The 19,199-nt window shown below is 43.9% G+C and overlaps 1 protein-coding gene and 1 long non-coding RNA gene across 4 annotated transcripts in view; one reads left to right on the forward strand and one right to left on the reverse strand.

Annotated features, from left to right (window-relative positions):
- The window catches only part of LHFPL3 (LHFPL tetraspan subfamily member 3), a 260,058-nt gene that overhangs the window by 31,751 nt on the left and 209,108 nt on the right, over positions 1-19,199 (reverse strand). The window contains exon 3 of one of the 3 annotated variants that reach the window (XM_075429283.1): positions 6,332-6,359. The exons of 1 other annotated variant lie outside the window; for it this stretch is intronic. In XM_075429283.1, coding sequence (XP_075285398.1) covers positions 6,343-6,359 — 17 coding nt within the window. In that variant the 3' untranslated portion in view covers positions 6,332-6,342. Of the gene's footprint in view, positions 1-6,311; positions 6,360-19,199 lie in introns of all 3 variants that reach the window. One more of the 3 variants, XM_075429282.1, reaches the window with a different exon arrangement.
- LOC142362299 (uncharacterized) overlaps positions 1-19,199 on the forward strand; it is a 69,508-nt gene that overhangs the window by 15,825 nt on the left and 34,484 nt on the right. The gene's annotated exons all lie outside the window — the stretch shown is intronic.

Here is a 19,199-nt window from a genome sequence, read left to right on the forward strand (position 1 = left end):
TTGTCATGTCCTTGAGTTGGGCATCTAAAGTCTGTCCTACAGGGATTATATGATATTCAGCCAGAGGTGAGCACAGTCCCCACAAAGATACACTATTCATAGGGAGATGTAATGACTTAGATGAAATCATTACTTCTGCTTCCAGTAAGTTGTGTCCTGATTTAGTAACACATTCCTTTTGTAGATCATATTGTCTCTGGTGAGTCTGCTTTACAACAGCAGTGCAAACAAATTAAACAAAATTTTGATATGTTTTTATCAAAGATTTGTCCCTAGGGTCCTTTGATTTACTTCTTGAGATCTCCTCTGGCATAAACTGGATGGAAGCAATATTTTCTCCCCCTCAAAGCTGATCTGAGTTAGAACACCTCCGAGAATATATGAGCTCTGCCTTCAGAGCTGGCTTCAGGCATTCTGGGGAATGACTGCCCTCCCCTTAATATATAACAAGCTGAAGGTAGCTGTATGTCTTCATTTCAGTGAAATTGCTTTTTTTTCTGCATTTCCTTGGCATGCAGGTGGTGGTGCTCTGTGTGTCCTGAGCCAACACCAAAATGAAAAAAGCCTGCTGCCTTTTCTTGCTGGTTGACAAAGACAGCTACAGAGGTACATGCTCTCCTTGCCTTTAACCACCTTTCCCTCTCTAGTGAGGACCAAAATGAACAACACTTGACAGCAGGGAAAGATTCTTGCATTTTGAAACTTTTGTAATTGTGTCACAGAGGTTAGAGATGGGAATAACCTATTAATTACCCTTTACACCAATCCAGGTTTGTTGAAGATGGTTCTCTACAGCAGCAGGTATGATTTCCAGCACACAGTTTGATACAAAACAGAAATCTGGAATGGGAAAAGAACTGGTTCCACAGACACCAGAACAGAGTCTTTTTTTTGTCTCTAACCTTTCAGACGATCATTTTCTGCTGAAAATGCTGTGATTAAGAAGATGAGCACTTCAGGTTTCATGGTGCTAGCATGATTGTCAATAGGACTATGAAAGGGAAATGTATCTTAAGAAATAGGAAAATGCTCTTAAAGATAAGTGTTTTGAACAACTGGAAAATCCCAAAAAGCTGTTCATCGGAAAGTCAGGTAAAGCAGTGTGTGCAACAGCATCAGTCAGTTCTAGCTCAACTCACGTATAATAGCTTGCCAGGTTAATACATTTCCAGGTTAATAAGATGCTACTGATCTGTCTAGGTTTCTGCCCCTCCTGCCTGTTAAATTCTTTGAGTAGTCTGAATGCAGAGAAGGGGTATCACTTTCTGCCATTATAAAGGAAGGGTTTGCAAGCCAATGATACACAGCAAATGCAACCCTTAAAACAGCGGATAACTTCTGATCGTTTGGCTGTATTTGATGAGTGGTTCAGCTCTGGTTCCTACATACTGTGGTTCCCATGGGACTGACAGCAATCTCCTGAAACAAGAGTCCCTGGTGTAGGGCAGGCTTTGGGGTTGCAGACATCAGCACAACCAGAACACATGGGGTTCAGACACAAACCCAGCCAAGCTGTCTTCCGCAGTGAGCATGGGAGAGGACCCTGCTCTAGTATATGAACAACCCCAAGAACTTTGCCCTGCTTCAGATCTTCGTGATCTGTCTGGTGGCTGTTCATGATAGGAAAAGGTTGGAATTTTGGGGATTCCTGATGCAGAAAGTTTGGTCAGCCTTAATGTCTGGTGAATGAAGGAAGGTCAAAGGTCAGCTGAGCTTTTCACTGTTATTGACAAAGACCTTGCAATTTTCACATCCCAGGAACCTGTATAATCTTTGGGCAAGGGAGACATTGGTATTCCACTGCGCAGATTTTGCTTTCTCAGCTGTCCCATAGGCTTCTGGGAGCAAGTCAGTCTGTGGCCCTCAGCCAGCAAACCACTTAGATGGGAGCACACCTCTCAGTCCATGGATTATCCTGCCGAATTTGTTAGGGCTCCTTACGGACTTCCAGGAAACAATGTGCTCTGCTGGGCTGGGTCCAGCGCCTCTCTCATGTCTCCATTTGCATAAAGCTCTCTCACATCCCTCAAAGCCATATTAATATGCTGGATGGGCTATGGACACTGCCCGGGACTGCGCTGCTTGCTTGAGTCATAACCATACTTTCAGAAATGAATGAGTAAGACTGTGCTTTTCCTTGAAGTTAAAAAGCACTGTTTTTTTGGGTTATGAGCATTATGAGTATCAGAAAGAGGAGAGATGCGCCTACACACTATTCTGGTGATAAACACATGTACTCCTGTTTACTCCCTGAATAATAAGACTTTGAGCTCAAAGTTGGCAGTGCTGGAGGGCATCAGCACATGGCTGAAAACAGCAGATGGGAGCAGAGGAAGATATGGTGCGTTACCCTTTTTGTTATGGATGGATCCCAGAGCCCCAAAGGTGGCATTGCAGTAGCAGCTTGAGTGTGCATGACAGGTTGGGTCAACTGGAAGTGTCAGGAGAGAAGACCCTCTGCAGATGACAGAGGCCAGCATAAGTATCTAGCAGTAAAGGACTGCCAGGGATTAGGGCATGAGACAAGAAATGTCCTGCTCAGGGCATGCCTAGCTCCGTGGTGCAGAGAATATCTAAACACAGGGAACAGAGGAAACCGAGCAGTGGGCAAGAGAGCCGGACAGTAACCATTTCAGAGAGCGTTGGCTTTTGATTAACGCTGCTCTTGGGCAGACAAAGGGGCATGCAGTAGCAGTGTTGACAGATTCATGGTCACCCAGGGTCACTGCGAGGAGCTGTGTGGCTGCTTGGGAAGCACAGATGGTGTCATGGTAAATCCCAAGACGTGTTCCTGTTACTGAAGGACTGTGGAGAGAAGCCACTTGGGAGAGATGCTGGAAACCAGTCTCCTAATCTGACATGGTCAGAGATGCGTGTGGCTGAAGGTTGAATGGAATTGTAAGAGACCATTTTGATCAATGATGACAGTCTGTGAATAATTTTCTGAGGATTTAACCTTCATGTGAGGGACAAAACTGTGCTGTAGGTCATTAGAAAAACTATTCCCATCATTTGCCCAGAATGACATAACAGGAGAAGATAATGGTGTCACAGAATTTGGTGAAGGATGAATGCTCTGAGGCTCGAAGAGGAAGACAGCCAAGACAACAGGGTTTGAGGAACGCAGGAGAGTATGATCCAGTGGGACATGACAGCTGACTCCGCGGACACTGCTGGAGTTGGCTGAGTATGTAATCTGGCCTGTTCTTACGCTAACAGGCAGAAGCAGCGTGCCATGGACTTACATCCTTCTGCGTATGTGTGCAAGAGAGACCTGGTGACATTCCACAGTCTGCAGCAGTTCTTCAGGTCCATCCTCTCTTACCAGCGAATTTGTGTCCTGGTGTCAGCCACTTATATGTGCACACAATTTAGAACAATGATTAATTTTTGTGGCTAAGGCTGTTAACATAATTTAAAATAACAGAATCCTACAAAAACACAGCTGGAGATGACTTCAGGAGGTCATGCAGACTGCTCCTTGTCCCAAGGTAGGCTAATTGCACCACTATCACTTCTGATGTGTTTGAATAATTTGTCCCCAAGGCTCTCCACCACTGGAAGCTCACAGTACCCTTCGGGAATTGTTCCTTCTGCTTCACTCTCCTCACTGCTGAAAAGGCTGTGGGATTTTTGTTCATCATATCTAATTTGAATATTTCTTTCTGGAATTTAAAATATGTTTGCAGGTGCTGTTATCCACACAAGGGCACTGAAAAACAAAAATACTGCCTTTCATTTATGGACTGCTCCCTCACACTTTTAAAATAAGAGAACTGAGTTGGAGACATCTCTGCCATGTAAATGAAATCACTGGGTAAACTGGGCTTCTTCCAGTGGTGCCGGGCTGGCACAGAAACCAGAGATGGCTGAGTGAGAAGATCAGCATGAAACACCCAGATAATACAAATGAATAGGCTGAATGTTGCATGGCCCAGCAGTTCTCTGCCAGATACGGGTGTCTGGGATGGCTGGTTGCAGCAATCCTGTAATGGGGGTCAGAGCATTGAGAGGAGGGAGGCAGCAACCAGGGGAATTAGCCCAATTCAGCGAATCTGAACTTTGGACTAAGAGTAGTTTAGGGGAAGAAAATGGGAGCAAAAATGCCTCATTGAGTGCTTTGGGAGGACAGACTATTTCTTGTCACAGTGACACAGCACGGCAAGGCTCAAAGGCAAATTCAGGATCCTTAAGTGGTGCTAGAAACAGATCTGTGAGTTGGCTTCTATCAAAATGATCTGTGGGACATCCATTTACCATGCACGACAACTGTGGGTAGCTGTTGGCTGTTTTGATTCGCTGTGCAGGATGGGGAAAGGTGGGTCTCCTGCCAGCGAGGGGAGGAGGTGGTAGGTTGTGAGGTGGCCCAGCTTTGCGTGTGTGTCCTGGATCCAGCTGCCCCAAGGAGGTACATCTCTTGGGGAGCGAAGGGGTCGAGCTGAAAAAGGAGCATGGTGACATTTTGGCAGGCGGGAACAGAGACCTACAGCATTCCTGTCCTGGAGCCTTGGTTGAGTCTCAGAGGCTCTGACTGCTGGCAGGAACTCACCTAGGAGAAGGAGGCAGGGAAATCACAAACCCATTACTGAGTCCCTTTCTTTTCTGCAACCCATCCCCAGCACTAACCACATTTGAAAATACGTCTTCCAGGCTTCTTTTGCAATGGTTTCAAAAAACAATTCTACCTCTGTAGAGTGTTATTTTTCCAGCCCTATTTCTCCCTAGCTTTGAGCTCACCACTGACGTTAATTAGGAATTCCTTAGCCTTGTTAGCCTGGTGGTTTCCTTTGTTACTGAGAACGGCAAAGGTGACCTTGCTCGCCAGGTGGATTTTCTCAGCTCTAACAGTCTAATCATTAATGTCTTAGGAAGAGAGGCAGGGATCTTATATCATGGGAAACTTGAGAAGAGCTATAAAAACATCACGTAGGCAGCTGTCAGTGTCAGCTGGCATAGCTCCAATAACTCAAAAGTAGATATTTCTGATAAGTCTTCCTGTTCTCATACAACACATGCTGTAACTCCACACATATTACACATATTGTGTGTGACGGAGTGAATTGATATTTTTGTTGTATGATAAGAAAATACAATAATTACCTACATATGTAACTCAGTTGCAACTGGCTGAGCTGCATATACTGAGAGTAAGAACGAGCATTTGACAATCTCCATTTTATTATCCACAAAAGTGGAACAGTGACCAATGCACTGACCTCTGGTGATCTGCTTTTAAATGATAGCTTACAGCACAGCAAAAGTTATTTTGGTGGCTTCACTCCACTCCCCACCCATACAGCCATGAAATTGCAAAACCATTGACAACTGTAAGTATGAAGTGAATTCTGAAAGTCATGTAGTCCAATCCCCTGCTCAAAGCAGGTCAAACTAGAGCAGGTTACTCAAAGTCATGTCCAGTTGAGTTCTGAGTATCTCCAAGGATGGAGATGACACTACCTCGCTGGACAACCTGGTCAATACTTGATCATCCTCATGACAAAAAAACCCACTGCGCTTAAAATATGAGCAGCTATTTCAGATGAACAGAAACCCAGGCAGGGAATAACTGAGTTATGTTTCTCACTACCAGCCAGCACCAGAAGACCTGTGTGGATAAGTATGTTTCAAGATGCTGTGACTGGTCTCACCTTCATAAGCATTACATACACTAAGATTAAAACAAGTAGATAAACACAGGAGAACAACATATTTGCCCGTAGTAGTCTTTTTTTAACGGAGTACTGTGAAAACATAACATTTTTAATTCCAATGTGGCATCTGTCACACGAAGTAAGTTTGACAACAGAAGAGTCGTCACGAAGCGTTCACATTGCAAAGGCACAGATGTGGGTAGCAGAGCCATACGCAGCAGCCAGCTGCACTAGTACCAGGCTTCTAGAAAAGGCAAACTGGGAGCTGCTGCTTGCCACCAGCAAGCACAGAAGTGTCGATAAGTGTTTCTGACCCACTGGAATTGTACACTTCAACATTTCTACAGTGGGTTTCTAAACAGCCATATCCAACAGGGCCCTCATCCTTTTAGTTTACTTCTGAACGTTACTCAAGAATAACACATACAGCTTGCAGATTTGCCACTAGCAGCTGCCACAAGCTACTGAAAAAGGCGGATTATTACGACCATACAAAACCAAAACTGGGAATATAAATATCAAACAAAACGCTTATGTGCTGCTGAACATGCTGCCTAACATCAGAAACACGAGACAACAGCAGAAAGCCATGCAATGTTTTTTGGCAGAAGCGCGCAAACATTTCGCAGCTTGTCCCCTGGATGCCATGCTCACACTTACATTAGTCTGTGTCATACTACCTTAACTTGTTTTAAGCATTTCCATCATCTGTGAGGTAGGGAGGGAAAAACAGAATAGTTAAGGTATAATCAAATGAGATCTTGCGCATCGTAGTATAATTTGTAGACAATCTCATTATTGGTAGTGTGGAGAGTGTAAATGGTTCAGGCTTCTGTCTCAATTTATCCAGACAGGGAACTTTCTGAAAGCCAGGTGAGTGATTCAATGGGTTGCTAAGGAGGCAGATGAAAAAACTAAGATTAGCAGAGGAGAAATAGTGACAGAATATAAATAAACACATAAAAAAGTGAGGAATTTTTGTGTCTTACTGCATTTTGTCTCTGTCATGACAGAATCAAAACTCCCAGTAACATCTTTTGATCAGTGGGCAATTTAAACACTATGTTAATCTGGCTACTTAAAAAACACTGGAATAAAGACGCAAAATTAAAAAACAAACCACAAATCAGAACAATTAATTAGATCAAAGATAAGGCTACATCAGTTATCATCTCAGTACGTACAGATCTACAGAAGTCTTTCTTCTAGATGAGAAATTACAGTAATAAAATAAAAATAATACATCTAGATCTTGTTGATATGTTGCTCATTGTTTTTGATTGTATTTCCAAAATCATAGGCACCATTTGGAAGACCCAGCCTACCAAATCCTTAGATGCACAAACTCTCCTAAAGGTTTAGATCTGAATGGCAGCCATGCATTGTGCTTTTAATTACGCACCCCTAGAAGCCTGCTCCAGTGAGATCCTGTGCCCACGATGCCCTGAGACAGCCCAGGGGAACCTGAAGATATTTTGGACCTCAGAAGACTCTTATCTTCAGTCACCTACTCATATAATTTATTGTGAACTTACAGTACTTTGCGTAAGTATATAAACCTGTTCTGTCTGATGAGGACAGATACTAAAAGTCGCCTACAGCTGAAGGATTTGTATTGAGAAAAAATGTGTACTTGCACGTCTATATATTATACTGCTGAACAGCTAAAAGTCTGTAACAAGCACGGAAGAAACAAGAGTCTCTCCTGAGGGAGTGGCAGAGTAATCAATTGGCCTAAACTTGTGCTATTTGAGAGGAGCCTCCAAGGAGGTGCTAAAATAGATAGAATTTTGAGAGGCTATCTGAAAGCAATCATTTCTTAACTAAGAATATAGACCAATGGTTCCGCTATCACTTCAAAACATTTTCTAAAATAACTTCAGGTATTTAAAGTGGATTTGACATATAAATCATAAATAGCCAAAATAACATCAGAGTTGTAATTTCTAGCTGGGTCTAATGCAGAAGAATTGTAAAATACAGCAGAGAAGTAGCTGGAAATATCTAAAGGCATTGCTAAATGACTGGCATGTCCCTGGTGAAAATAATCAGTATATTAGCTTTTCTAAAGATTCACAGCAGGCAGTAAGGAGAAACAAAGTTTGTGTATGTGTGTGAGTGTATATATAGGTTTTTTTTGAAGGAATTTGCTGGGTTTCTGTCTTTCTTGGAAGCTGTGACTGTATACTGGTACTGGAGTGCCTCCACTGGCTTGTGTCCTGCCATTATTTTGGCAACGAAACATGGAACAGACAGAGGTGCTGAAGGATACGCACGCTGGTTAAGTACCGAGATACAAAGCAAAGCAGCTGTCTCATTTATAATGCTGGAAAAAAATGAGGTAAAATACCTTATCAAACAAGTGATATCCACAGCATTTTACTTTTTTCTCTATTTTATTTTGCCTGTCCTGCACTGTGAGAGCCAACAATCAGAAATTTGCAGCAATGTAATTGTGCTTGGCTCCCTGCCGCCCTCTGGCACATCCCGGCTAAGTGGAACCGATGCTGTTTCATGCACATTAGGCAGCAGTTGTTACGATTCAGCAGCATTACACCAATTGGATACACTTGGGAAATACCCTAGGAAAGCTGAGACCCTAATCAAGCACTGACAAAGGCTCCCACCCTCCCCATACTCTGCCTTTCCCCAGACATGTGAGCTTTCCCCAGGATCACCCAAGGATGTCCCTGCCCGTCCTGCCACCCTGGACACGCCGGCCATGCAGTTGCCAAAGGACATGGGATGTGCAGTCCCAGCCCTGGGATGCCGTGGAGAAGACCCAGGGGACCTCAAGCACTTATTGCCTGTCCCATGAGCCTTTGTTTAGGCTTGTCATTCACGTGGAGATGAAGGCTTAGTTATCACTCAGTTAGCATAACACATATGTAAGTAGAGCCAACCTCACTGCTCAGGTTTCCTGGGGGATCTGCACAGATTTATTGCCCCAGGCAACATCTCCTCTCTGCAGGAGACTGTCCTGTCACCCTTCCAGTTAGGTACATAAGTATCATACAGCCACGGTAGGAATCATTTTGGGCCCTTAACTGGTTAATAAACTATGTCTTCCTTTGGGCAGAGGTAAAACACTTGTCCTTCCATGAGTTCCTCCTTGCAATCTTTCATCGAGGGATGTACCTTGAGCTTTAATTTCTGCATCAGTTCGTACCCCGTAATACACAAACAATGTAGGTTTCTAAGCAGGTTAAGTACGCAGCTGGTGGCTGTCTCCTGAACAAGTCCGGTCGTGGGAATGACCCAGCATTCGGTGGTAAACTGGGAAGACTGATCTGCAGTCACTTTTCTTAGTTAAACCATGACAATGCGCATGAGATACTGGCAGGCCTGGGGCCATCTGGGGATGTGCCCACACCCGTGTTTCAGTTCGGATCAGGAGAACATTTCTGAGGTGAATTTCCCATTTACTGTGCTTGTTTCAGCTGATAATGGGCAACCGTGGGGCCAAGCGGGAGCTTGCCTGGAATAATGTCCTCTCTCCATCATGCCACTGGCACAGACATCGGATCTGGAGCACAAGCCGTTTCACCCTGCAGCGCTGCTCCTATTGCTAAGGCAGATGCTCTCTGAGGGAAGCCTGCTGGCTTGATTGATCCTGTTTCAATCAATGCGAATGTCTGTACGAGCAGAGTTGATAGATCTGGCCCTCAGTGGCATTTACTCTACCATATTACCTAGCATATAAATCAGCTGTTTGGGACAGTGGTAACGGTTTTGATACCACTGTGAATTTAGGGAGAAATCTACTGAAGTCACTAAAGAAAGTCCTCATTTACAGTGGAACAACTGATGTTAGCACTTCACTAGTTTTATTTAGATGCAGCCTTGCTCTGGAGGTAGTTTAAAGAGATTCTTCTGTCTTTTGGGATCCTTGAATTATAGGTCTACAGCAAGAAGTAATCAAGTTTGTTATAATCCCTTTCTTCCAAAATATCATATACATGTATGAATTATGCATTTGGTTACATAGTTTAAAATTTGCATGTCACATTTTGTACCCAGTGACAAAATATTCTTTTAGCTTTTTTAGTGGTTATGGTAAAATTCTCCATGATCTATACCGCAAGTAGTAATTTTCATCCAGAAGTATTGAAGACGTCTTGCCTATGGCAATGAACAGGTTTTAATACAACAATAAAGCATACCCTGTCTTCTTAATTAGTCTCCATTGATTCAACATGTAGATTATTTACAAAAAGCCTAACACAACGGAAAGGAAGAATAACTAACGCAATGGCTGTATTCCCAAGATTACATGCAATTCATCTTTACTAAGACAGTTGAGCCTCTATAATCTCAAGGCATTTACGAAATAATGGGGAGAAAGCTTTAGGTTAAGCATATTTAGTATAAAAAGTATTTGTTTAATTTGTTTCTCAAGATGAGATTCTCCTATTCTTGAGGGAACAGGAAAGTGCTCGCTGAGTTAAAGCCACAGATATCTTGCAGTAAGATGTAAGAACCCTTGTCAGATCACTAATGGAAACAATCTTTACGATGCTGAGATTTTGTAGCTTATAATTAAACATCACTGTCCAGCCCCTGTAACCTGTATCATCCTCACATGCCCTATTTTACACGTCACAGCAATTAGTGAAGCTTATAGTATATATTTAGACGAAGGCTTTCCATCAGGAGTTGGTGATGTAGTGACTCAGCAAGGCATTATCAGAAGGTATTTGCTAGTGCTAAGGCTTTGAACACCTCTGTGGGGGCTAGACCTGTCAGATTAATACAAGGGGTTATTTTTGTAACATCCAGAAAGCTTCTGCCGTACATCACACTGCACTAGCTGCTTATTTTAGATGACAGCAATTCATACATTTGTCTTGAACAATACAGTCTTTAGCATTTTTTGGGTATGTACATCTCCTAAAATGAAACTTTCCTGTGAAGCATTCTGTAGAAGAAGGGCTTCCAAATTGAGATCATCAGAGGCGTTTTCATCAGGCGCTTCAAACCTACCAGTGAATTAACAGCCCACGTACCAAAGGTAAGTAGCAGTTGTGGCGACAGGCTGTCTGGGTATCAGGGAGTACTCCAAGTGCGTAATTCGGGACTACATGGACGTCTGGATTTGTGTCCTGCTCTCTTCTGCTGTGTTGGGGTTCAGCCCTGGCCAGTGCTGACTGCCTCTTGAAAGAGTCCATGCTCTTCAGCTGATCTCAAAGGAAGCTCAAGTCATCTGGCAGTGGAACGAGTCCCTTCAGTCATAATAAAGCAATACTACTTGTTCATATTTGATCAACGGTCTTGTTTTAATGCTCTGTCACTTCTTTTGCTGATAATTATTGTGAACTCTTTTTTGATTTCTGTAAGCATCTTCCCTTTAAATTCAGCCTTATTACTGCAGCCATTATACATATATAGTCTCTAATCTCAGAAAATGAAACCTTGCCCCCTTTTCCTTCATTACTCCTCTCTGTTTCTAGTGAAACTTCTCCTTCCCTGTGCTCACCCTGCTCACCGGCACCTCTCCAACCAAATCTAGAGCTCCTCTGTCTTGTTTGCCCATGCCAATGGGAGCATCTTTCTCCGGCACCTCATCCACCATGATCTTTCCACAGCTGGAAAGTAGTCTTTTATTTATTGTGTTCATTTTTTTCTCCCAGCAACAGATAGCTCACCCTCTTTCCCATCCTTTCAGTTGTTTTAATTCTTGAAAATAACTTGATGGAAATCCATCGTTTTCACTGCGGGCATTGATGTTGGCTCACACAACTATGACACGCACAGCCTGGTGCTGGCAGAGGGACTGTGCCTTACTTTCGCTTGGCTGTCCTTAAATCTGCCCACTGTGTTTGGAGGGTTAGTCTGAGCCCGTGAGCTGAGCATTTCACCCTGACTCGTGTCTTCTTCCATGTCCCTGAGCTGATGGGGCAGAATCTGACTGTGAATGTGTGAAGCAATGGAAGACACCCGTGAGATCCCAGCTGCGTCCCCAAGGTCAGAATCAAGGACTTCCAGCATCTTCTAGAGAGATAATGGAAATTACCACTGAAGACAGGTAATTTCATCAAAGATGTCATCATTAACACTTGGCTTCCACAATGTGCTCTTTGCGTGTGTAAATCTCAGAAGGATATTGTTAAGGAGGTCACTGTTATTAACTCTAATGGCACAGCGAAGTGACTTGGAAAAGGTGACACTAGAGCCAACAAAGGCACTGAAATAGCAGTGGGCTTTTCTGAGTCATGGTCTGACTCTCAGCCCTCCTAATCCCCGCTGCCACGGGAGCTGCCCTCCCTCTCTCCCGTTCCCTGTTGCCCTTCTGTGGTCCCATATCAGCTGCCCATCCTTGCTCACCAAGCACTTACCAAAGTGCCTTAATTGGCATGTGCTCCCAGGTCTCGCTTGGCAAAATGTAGCTGTGTCTGCACTTTCCTAAATGGGGATGGATTAATTGCATGCTTAAAAGGTTTGCTGGATGGAGACCCGCACTCCAGAGCCAGACCTACCTTCATTGCTGGAGCCTGCAGGGAGGAGGAGGAGAAGGTATTCTTCTCCTTCTCACATGCTGGCTGGGAAAGGGATGGGCAAGTGAAGCAGAGAGAGCGCTGACTTGCTTTCTGCATGAGAACAGGCAGTGCACCACTGTCAGCAAAGCAGGAACCAGAGCACGAGGCTCTGAGCATCTACTCGGATCCCGGAGCACCCTAATAGCAAGGCTGAGCTGAGAAGTGTACCACATCTTAGTAGTTCTGTCATATTATTTAATAAAAACATTTGGAGAAAAGTTTTCCCTATTGGCTTTAGCAAAAAGAAATACCTAAAAACCCCAAAACATTTTTTATGCAGGCAGCTATTAATAGTAGTGGTAATATTAGTTGTATACTAGGATAATTGGTAGTAATAATAATAATTGCCTGCATAAAAAGCATTGTTGGCTTTTTAGTAGGAATTGAGTATTAGTAATACTAATATTTTCATTTAAGTAGTTCTTTTGTGTGCAAAATATTTTAGAGATGTTATCTAAGTTGTACAACACAGGGGTGCTGGAACCTCCATTACCTAAGCTGTTAAATGTCCTTTAAACTATGGAATGAAAGCACAACATTGTGCCTGTTATTATAAGAACACAGCATTTAACACCCTATTGAAAAGAAAAACGGTACTTCTTAATTTTTTTCCTCACTGAAGCTTATTTCCATTCCCCTCAGAGAAGCAATGAAGTCTGGACTTAATCTGTTTAATCTCACCTTCAATTTTCATCCCTCTATTATCATCAGTGCATGATTTTTAAAAGATCTGTTCCCAAAGTTCTTTCCCCCATCAAAAGATTTGTTTCAGCTTCTGAGGTGTGCACCTTATGCTAAACTCATCTGTGGTATTAAGGACAAAGATCTCTTTGCTAATTCACCACAGTCAACAGGCATTTCCATATTTATCTCCATGGCAGCTGGGTGATTTTAGTTCCTTTCCCTTTTAAGTTGCTTCTTTTGTTTCGGGTCTCCCTAGACTCCCAGCATCACTCACAGCAGCCCAAGCAGAGGGTTCTCACCATGGCAGCTGTAACAAACACTGATTTGTTTTTGTTCAGCAGCAAAACCAGAATAAAAAAAGATTTCTATCAACCTTCCACACTGCAATCCTGAAAAATTTAATTTCAGATCAGCAAAATACACAATATGAGGGACATGGTATAAAAGTAAATGGAAAAAGCCCAGAATCATGAAGCAGAAGAGTCAGATATGGCAGCTATTCTTCCCTGACCTGGTACTCAAAGGAGAGTCTGAGGTCAAAACCCCACTCTGCTACACGCAGGGATTTGAGCCAAAGCCCTTCTTTTACTAGCGGTGTTCCCTAGCTCCAGCCAGAGGTCACCTGAAATAAGATGTTCTCCAGCACCCTTGGTGTGGATATTTTACTTTTCATTGCAACTGTAGAAATGCTCAGCAGTCGATAGCAGAAGAGCACATGTTTGAGTGACTCTGCAGCCTGGTACAGCCTTTGGTTGAAACAGCACCGTTGGGATTTAGCTTGATGGTAATGGCTGTTGAAGCCATTTACACAAAATTAAATCATATTGAAAGAAGAGATTTGAAACACCTTCCCCAAAAGCTGTTGGCAGTGTGAAGGATGAGCAGTGGCTGCCCTGAAGTAGGGCAGTGGTAGCTCTGCTCTCCAGGGAAGGGAGGGCTGGAGCCACATGTCCTGCACCATCATCAGTGCACCTGGGAGGGAAGAGGGAAACTATCACCAAGGTCCAAGCTATTAATCAGATAAGACTATTGCTGAATTTGACCCAAATTCATAAAGAATTGTTATGACCCCAAACTGCATTTTTTATTACTAAAAGAACTAAAAATTTTGCTGCTAAATGATGCTCACCACCTCTGAACATCAGTCATACATACTGAAACCACCACTTTCTATGACAGCCCATGCCTGTAAGTTCTACCTGCACATGCAGGAGGGCTGCTGGTGAATCCTTCAGCTCCACCAACACAGTGGTCAGGACAATATCACGATCTCGACTGCTTCCCTGCAATCTCCTTGCCACTCGAGCCCCAATGTGAAGGACCTGCACATTGATGCTACTTCACTCTTTCACCATTTTAGGTTAGAAAGTTCCAAAGCTGTATGGCAGCTCTCTGGTACGCGTTATTATTATTGTATCTAAATCTTCTTTAAATATTGGGCAGACTCTTTTCATAGGTGAGTAGTCATTTCAGTAAGTGTGGCAGTTGATTTACAGTTTGTACTTTGTACACTTTCTGTAGTGAAGCATAAAATTGAAAGGCTTATGTCAAATTCATTCACACATGGACACGTTCAAGAACAAATTAATTTTAAAGCACTTACAGGGTATATAATGTTTCTATGTCATGCTTTACAAATCTATAAAGTAATTTGTAACATAAAGTCTACTTTAGAAGACAGCTGCAGTAGAACAGATAACAGAGCGATTTCAATCTGAAACACCCCAGTGCTACATTCCTCCAGATATCTGCAATTCAGATCTGATATAGGAATCATGAGTAATCAGTTTCTAAAGCAAAATTGTTGTACAAGGAAAGGCTCTCAGTGCAATGTCTTCTTGCAAAACCAGGGTATTCTAGGACATATTAAAATTTCTAACCATCAGTATGCAGCACACTAGATAAGGGTCAGATTCAGATCTCAAACTGGTATAAATCAGGAATCACAGTTATGCAGGACCAGAATAAACTCATTTAGCCAAATATTGGATAAATGCCATATGTAACTGTAATAGTAGGGCCACTGTAATTAACTTCAAGAGATTTTCCAACCCATGAGAACAGATGTCTTCCCGCTGACATTACTGTTGTGGTCCTTCTCCTCTGGATGACAAGGCCAGCACAGGGCACCTCTGCACAGGGCGAGTGCCTCCTCTGCACCATCCAAGTGTGGATCCCTTGGAGGCCCATCCAGCACTTTACATTTCAGAGGGCCACCAGCTTCCATCTGCTTTCTTCATCAGGAGCTGGAAACTTCCAGCACTGCTCAGCACTGGCCTCTCACTGCACGGGGCCAGGGGACCCAGAAACCATGTGGACCACATGTCGCTGGTCACAGAAATGCTCCTTCTCCACTTGCAGAAGCACTGTGCTTGTAAATTCCCCCATGTTGAGCACTTATCATTAGCAAATGTGGTAGGCAATCATCAAAAATGTACAAAGAGAAGTGGTGACCCAAATTCAACCCTGGGATGAGCAGCTACAGCTCCCCTGAAATTGCAGGCTGGCGTGGACAGGAACGAGTGCCGAGTCTAGCAAGCTGACGGCCAGCTGGCATGTCACAGCTGCTCATGCTCCTCCAGGCATCCTTGTGTCTGCATTTTTTCAGGGGCATTCCTGCTCTCTCTGCAAGCAGCAACTTAATATACTAAGAGTATGAGGAGTGAAATACGCAGCAATGGCTGCGAACTGCTGCCGTGCTCCTCTTCCCACTATTCATCCCACTTGGCTTGTGTATGGCATCTGGGTAGCTAACTCCGTACTTTGGACACAAGTAGTGCATTCACTCATCTTCTCAGGAGAAACAGAGACATAATCAGAATTTAGAGTGACTTCTAAAAGGTATGTATTTCAAAGGCAAAACTGCAACATAAAAGCATTCAGAGAAACTATAACCCAAGTACCACAGTGTGCAGAAGGGGGAAGGAAAATATCATTCTTCGTAACACTCAGTGGCTGCAGACCAACAGGTCCAACTCAAAGCAGCCTTTCCTACTCCACGCATCAGAGGGAAGAAGCCCTAGTTTCAGGTCCCCCATGCAGGGAATTTTGAGATATTTATAAAAAATGGAACAGCTTCCACAGCGCAGGGTGATAAAGGTCACACCAGCATAGCTGGGCAGGTAACCAGTCATCACAGCACAGTCACAGCCACAGCGACCCGAGGAGAAACCCCAACTGTGGGGTGATGGGACAGACACACAGGCCAGGGGATGACCCCGGCGCTGGGTGGATGCTCACGCATCGCTGTGCCTTGCCCCTCTCTTTTGCTGAATGCTAGGACCAGGTTTCTCACAAGTAGCTAATGATTTTGGGTGTGTTAAACTTCTCAGGGCAGGAACTGGTTTTGTTGGATATTCTCTTTCTGAAAGTCAGTTCAGACCGCGTCTGCAAAAAGTCCTTTTTAAAAGGTTAATTGCTGCCAGCCTCCTGCACCACTTTCTTCCTTGCAGCCCCACAGCAGCTGTGTCGCTGACACGCGAAGGGAGAAAAGTCCTTATTCCAGCAGGAAAGGCTGAAAAAGGAAGAACTATTAGTCTGAAATTCTGCGATGAAAGAGGAAGATTTCAAAGGAACCCAAAGAAAACTTGCATCCAGCTCAGTGGGAATGCCTTAGGTCTAGACTTCACCTATTTCTCTGCAGAAAGCAAGTTAGTGCTGCAACCTTAACAACTGCTTTAAACAAAGAGACTCCTAAAATCTGCTTTATCATCAGAAGGCAACGGCTGGCAGCCAGGAAGCCGTGGGGTGCTGGAGGAGCCCCCTGGCACAGCCCCATTGCAGCCGCTGCCCCGCTGCAGCGGGGCGGCAGCTGTACCGAGTGCCGTGCTGCCGAGTGTTTTGCACACTTCTGTTTGCAGCTGCTAATAAATACCCATAGTGTTAATAATTTGGGCTTGAATCTTCTGTGACTTCTTGCTGCCTTAGGTTGCATTTTTTTCTTCAGAGTTTCAGCACAGCAGTTCAGCAGTTTTTGAGAACCTGTATCATTGCCTAAGGAGTTCCTGACTCCAAGAGGAGACCAAACTCATAAGCTTTCCTATGTCTGTCACTGTAGTACTGAAATATTACATAAACATTATCTGGATGGATTTTTTCTGAATTTTGATTGTGAAAATCAGTCATAAAGACCTTGACAATCAAATGCCAGAGTAGACCTCTCCCACCATTTCTGTGCTGGTGCAGAGTGTTCTGGGGCTGTTTGTGCCCTATGGGTTAGACTCACAAAGTGGTCATAGTGTAGTGCCATGACGCTGTAGCACCCACCTTTCAGGGATCTAACCCTTCTCAAGCATTCACAAAGCATGATGTAACAGGTAGGCAGCTTGCAGAGTGAGGGGAGAGATGGGTTCCTAAGCTTGGGGTCCAGGAAAGCCAATACGATTCAGAAGGACCATCTTTGCCAGATGATAGAAAATGTAAAGGCCAGGATGCATTCGAAATGCAAGCCTGCTGACAACTGCACAAAATGCAGAAGAAATTCTCAGCTTTTTCTGGCTGCTGGAGAGCTGCTTCTACTCAAGAGCATTTCTGTGGACCCCCTCTGTTTCCTGTCCTTGTATTCCAGGAAGGCAGTGATTGTTCATCCTCCCTTCTACTGTACGAAATCTTCCCAGGTGGCTATCATGATGCAAAGTCTGCTGAGACATCTCACAGCTCCCCTGGACACCTTCGCAGGGCCAGAAGGGGCCCAAGCTTTTAGGAGGGAATGCTCCCTGGAGATCTCAGAGTCTCCCTTCCATGCCTAAATAAAAAACTCCTACTGGCAGGTCTCCTCTCTGCGTGGGTAAGGGAATCATCATTGAGTAAATGCCTATGTTTGCCCAGAAAAATGCTTATTAACAAATTACATTTGTTTCTCTCAAATGCTGTCATAACTTTCTCAGTGAATTGATGTGGAGGGGTGTCTCTTTTGAACATTGCGCTGCTAATGAGGCAGGTAGGGCACCAGGGTAAATAAGCACACGCGGTGTGCTCTGCTGTTATGGCTGGAGACTGCCTCCAGCTGCTGAACTAACACAGCGATAGTGAAGCCTGCAGCCTAGACAAACATTTTGCTACTGCCCCAGATTTCAGGTCAGCCTACGAAAAATGTGGACTTCTGTTAATATAAAGGACTTTCTAAGGTGTTTGACTTGATATTGCAGGGTATAACATTAGCACTATGTAGGTTTACTAAAACATATAGGAAAGAAAGATGAAGAGCTGCTTTCTCTAAGCACCATTTGCCAATGAGTTACCATCATTAAACAGAGGTGTTCCTAGCAGGGATCTATAGAGATTGTTCCTAGACCTAAAACTATTCATCTGCAGTGCAGATGCTACATTAGATCATGGCTGATAAAATCTGTAGCTTGCACAAGAATCAATGTTATGTTTAAATGATGAAGAGAAGGCAGCCATATGAGACCTGTTGCTTGGTCAGCCGGATCTGCTGTTTTTAAGTACAGCGAGATACGGACTTCAACTCCACGGAAGAAGAAATAATCACTGCTGTAGTCAAATACTATTTTTCCTTTAAAGGATTTAGAGGCCAGACAAGAAGAAGATGAAACCTCAAGTGCTCTAATAGCTGGGAAGGCTAATGAGACCTTGGATGGCTAAACAGGGATGCTGAGATGGAGGCAAGAGCCAAGGCAGACGTGTGTGGGCTATCTGCAGTCTTAGTATCCACATATCACTGACGACGCTGAAAAACTGGGAAAGATGCAGAGAAGAACTGCAGAAGTGGGCCAAGGGCTAGAGAAGGCACCTAATGGGGGGAGAGAGATTTAAAAAGCACTATTTGTCTAGCCTATAAAAAAGAAGATTGAAAGGTCTTGATTACAGTAAATAACTATCTTCACAGGAAGAAAAGAGCTCTTTAATCTGGTGGAAAAGGATGAATGTTGAAAGCTGAAACCAGATATATCTGAAGAGGAAATTAGGCAAAACAAGTTAATAGTGAGGGTTGGAAACAAGCTGCTGAGGGAAGAGAAGGAGTCCGTAGTGCTTGATGAAGACGTCATGATGCTTTTCTGAGAAATACAGTTTTCTTGTACATGTGCTGTGTTTCAGTCCATCACAATACAGGCACAACTGGATGAGATTTTAAGAGCTATGATAAAATCTAGTTGCCTCTTGCAGCTTCCAGCTCTTGGACCCTGTATGAGTTGTCTGGAGGTGCGCAGGGGTGTGCATGCCAGCTGAGGGTCTGTGGAGGGAGAAAAGGCCCCTGTTTCCTCTCTCTCCCCTTCCAGCAGGACAGTCATGCCAGGAACCAGCCCCGGGATTTGCTCCTAAAAGCCTGGCTGGCTGTGCTTCTGAAATGCCTGGCAGCACAACGAAC

Source organism: Opisthocomus hoazin, chromosome 8 (assembly GCF_030867145.1).
Source record: "Opisthocomus hoazin isolate bOpiHoa1 chromosome 8, bOpiHoa1.hap1, whole genome shotgun sequence".
NCBI lineage: Eukaryota > Metazoa > Chordata > Aves > Opisthocomiformes > Opisthocomidae > Opisthocomus > Opisthocomus hoazin.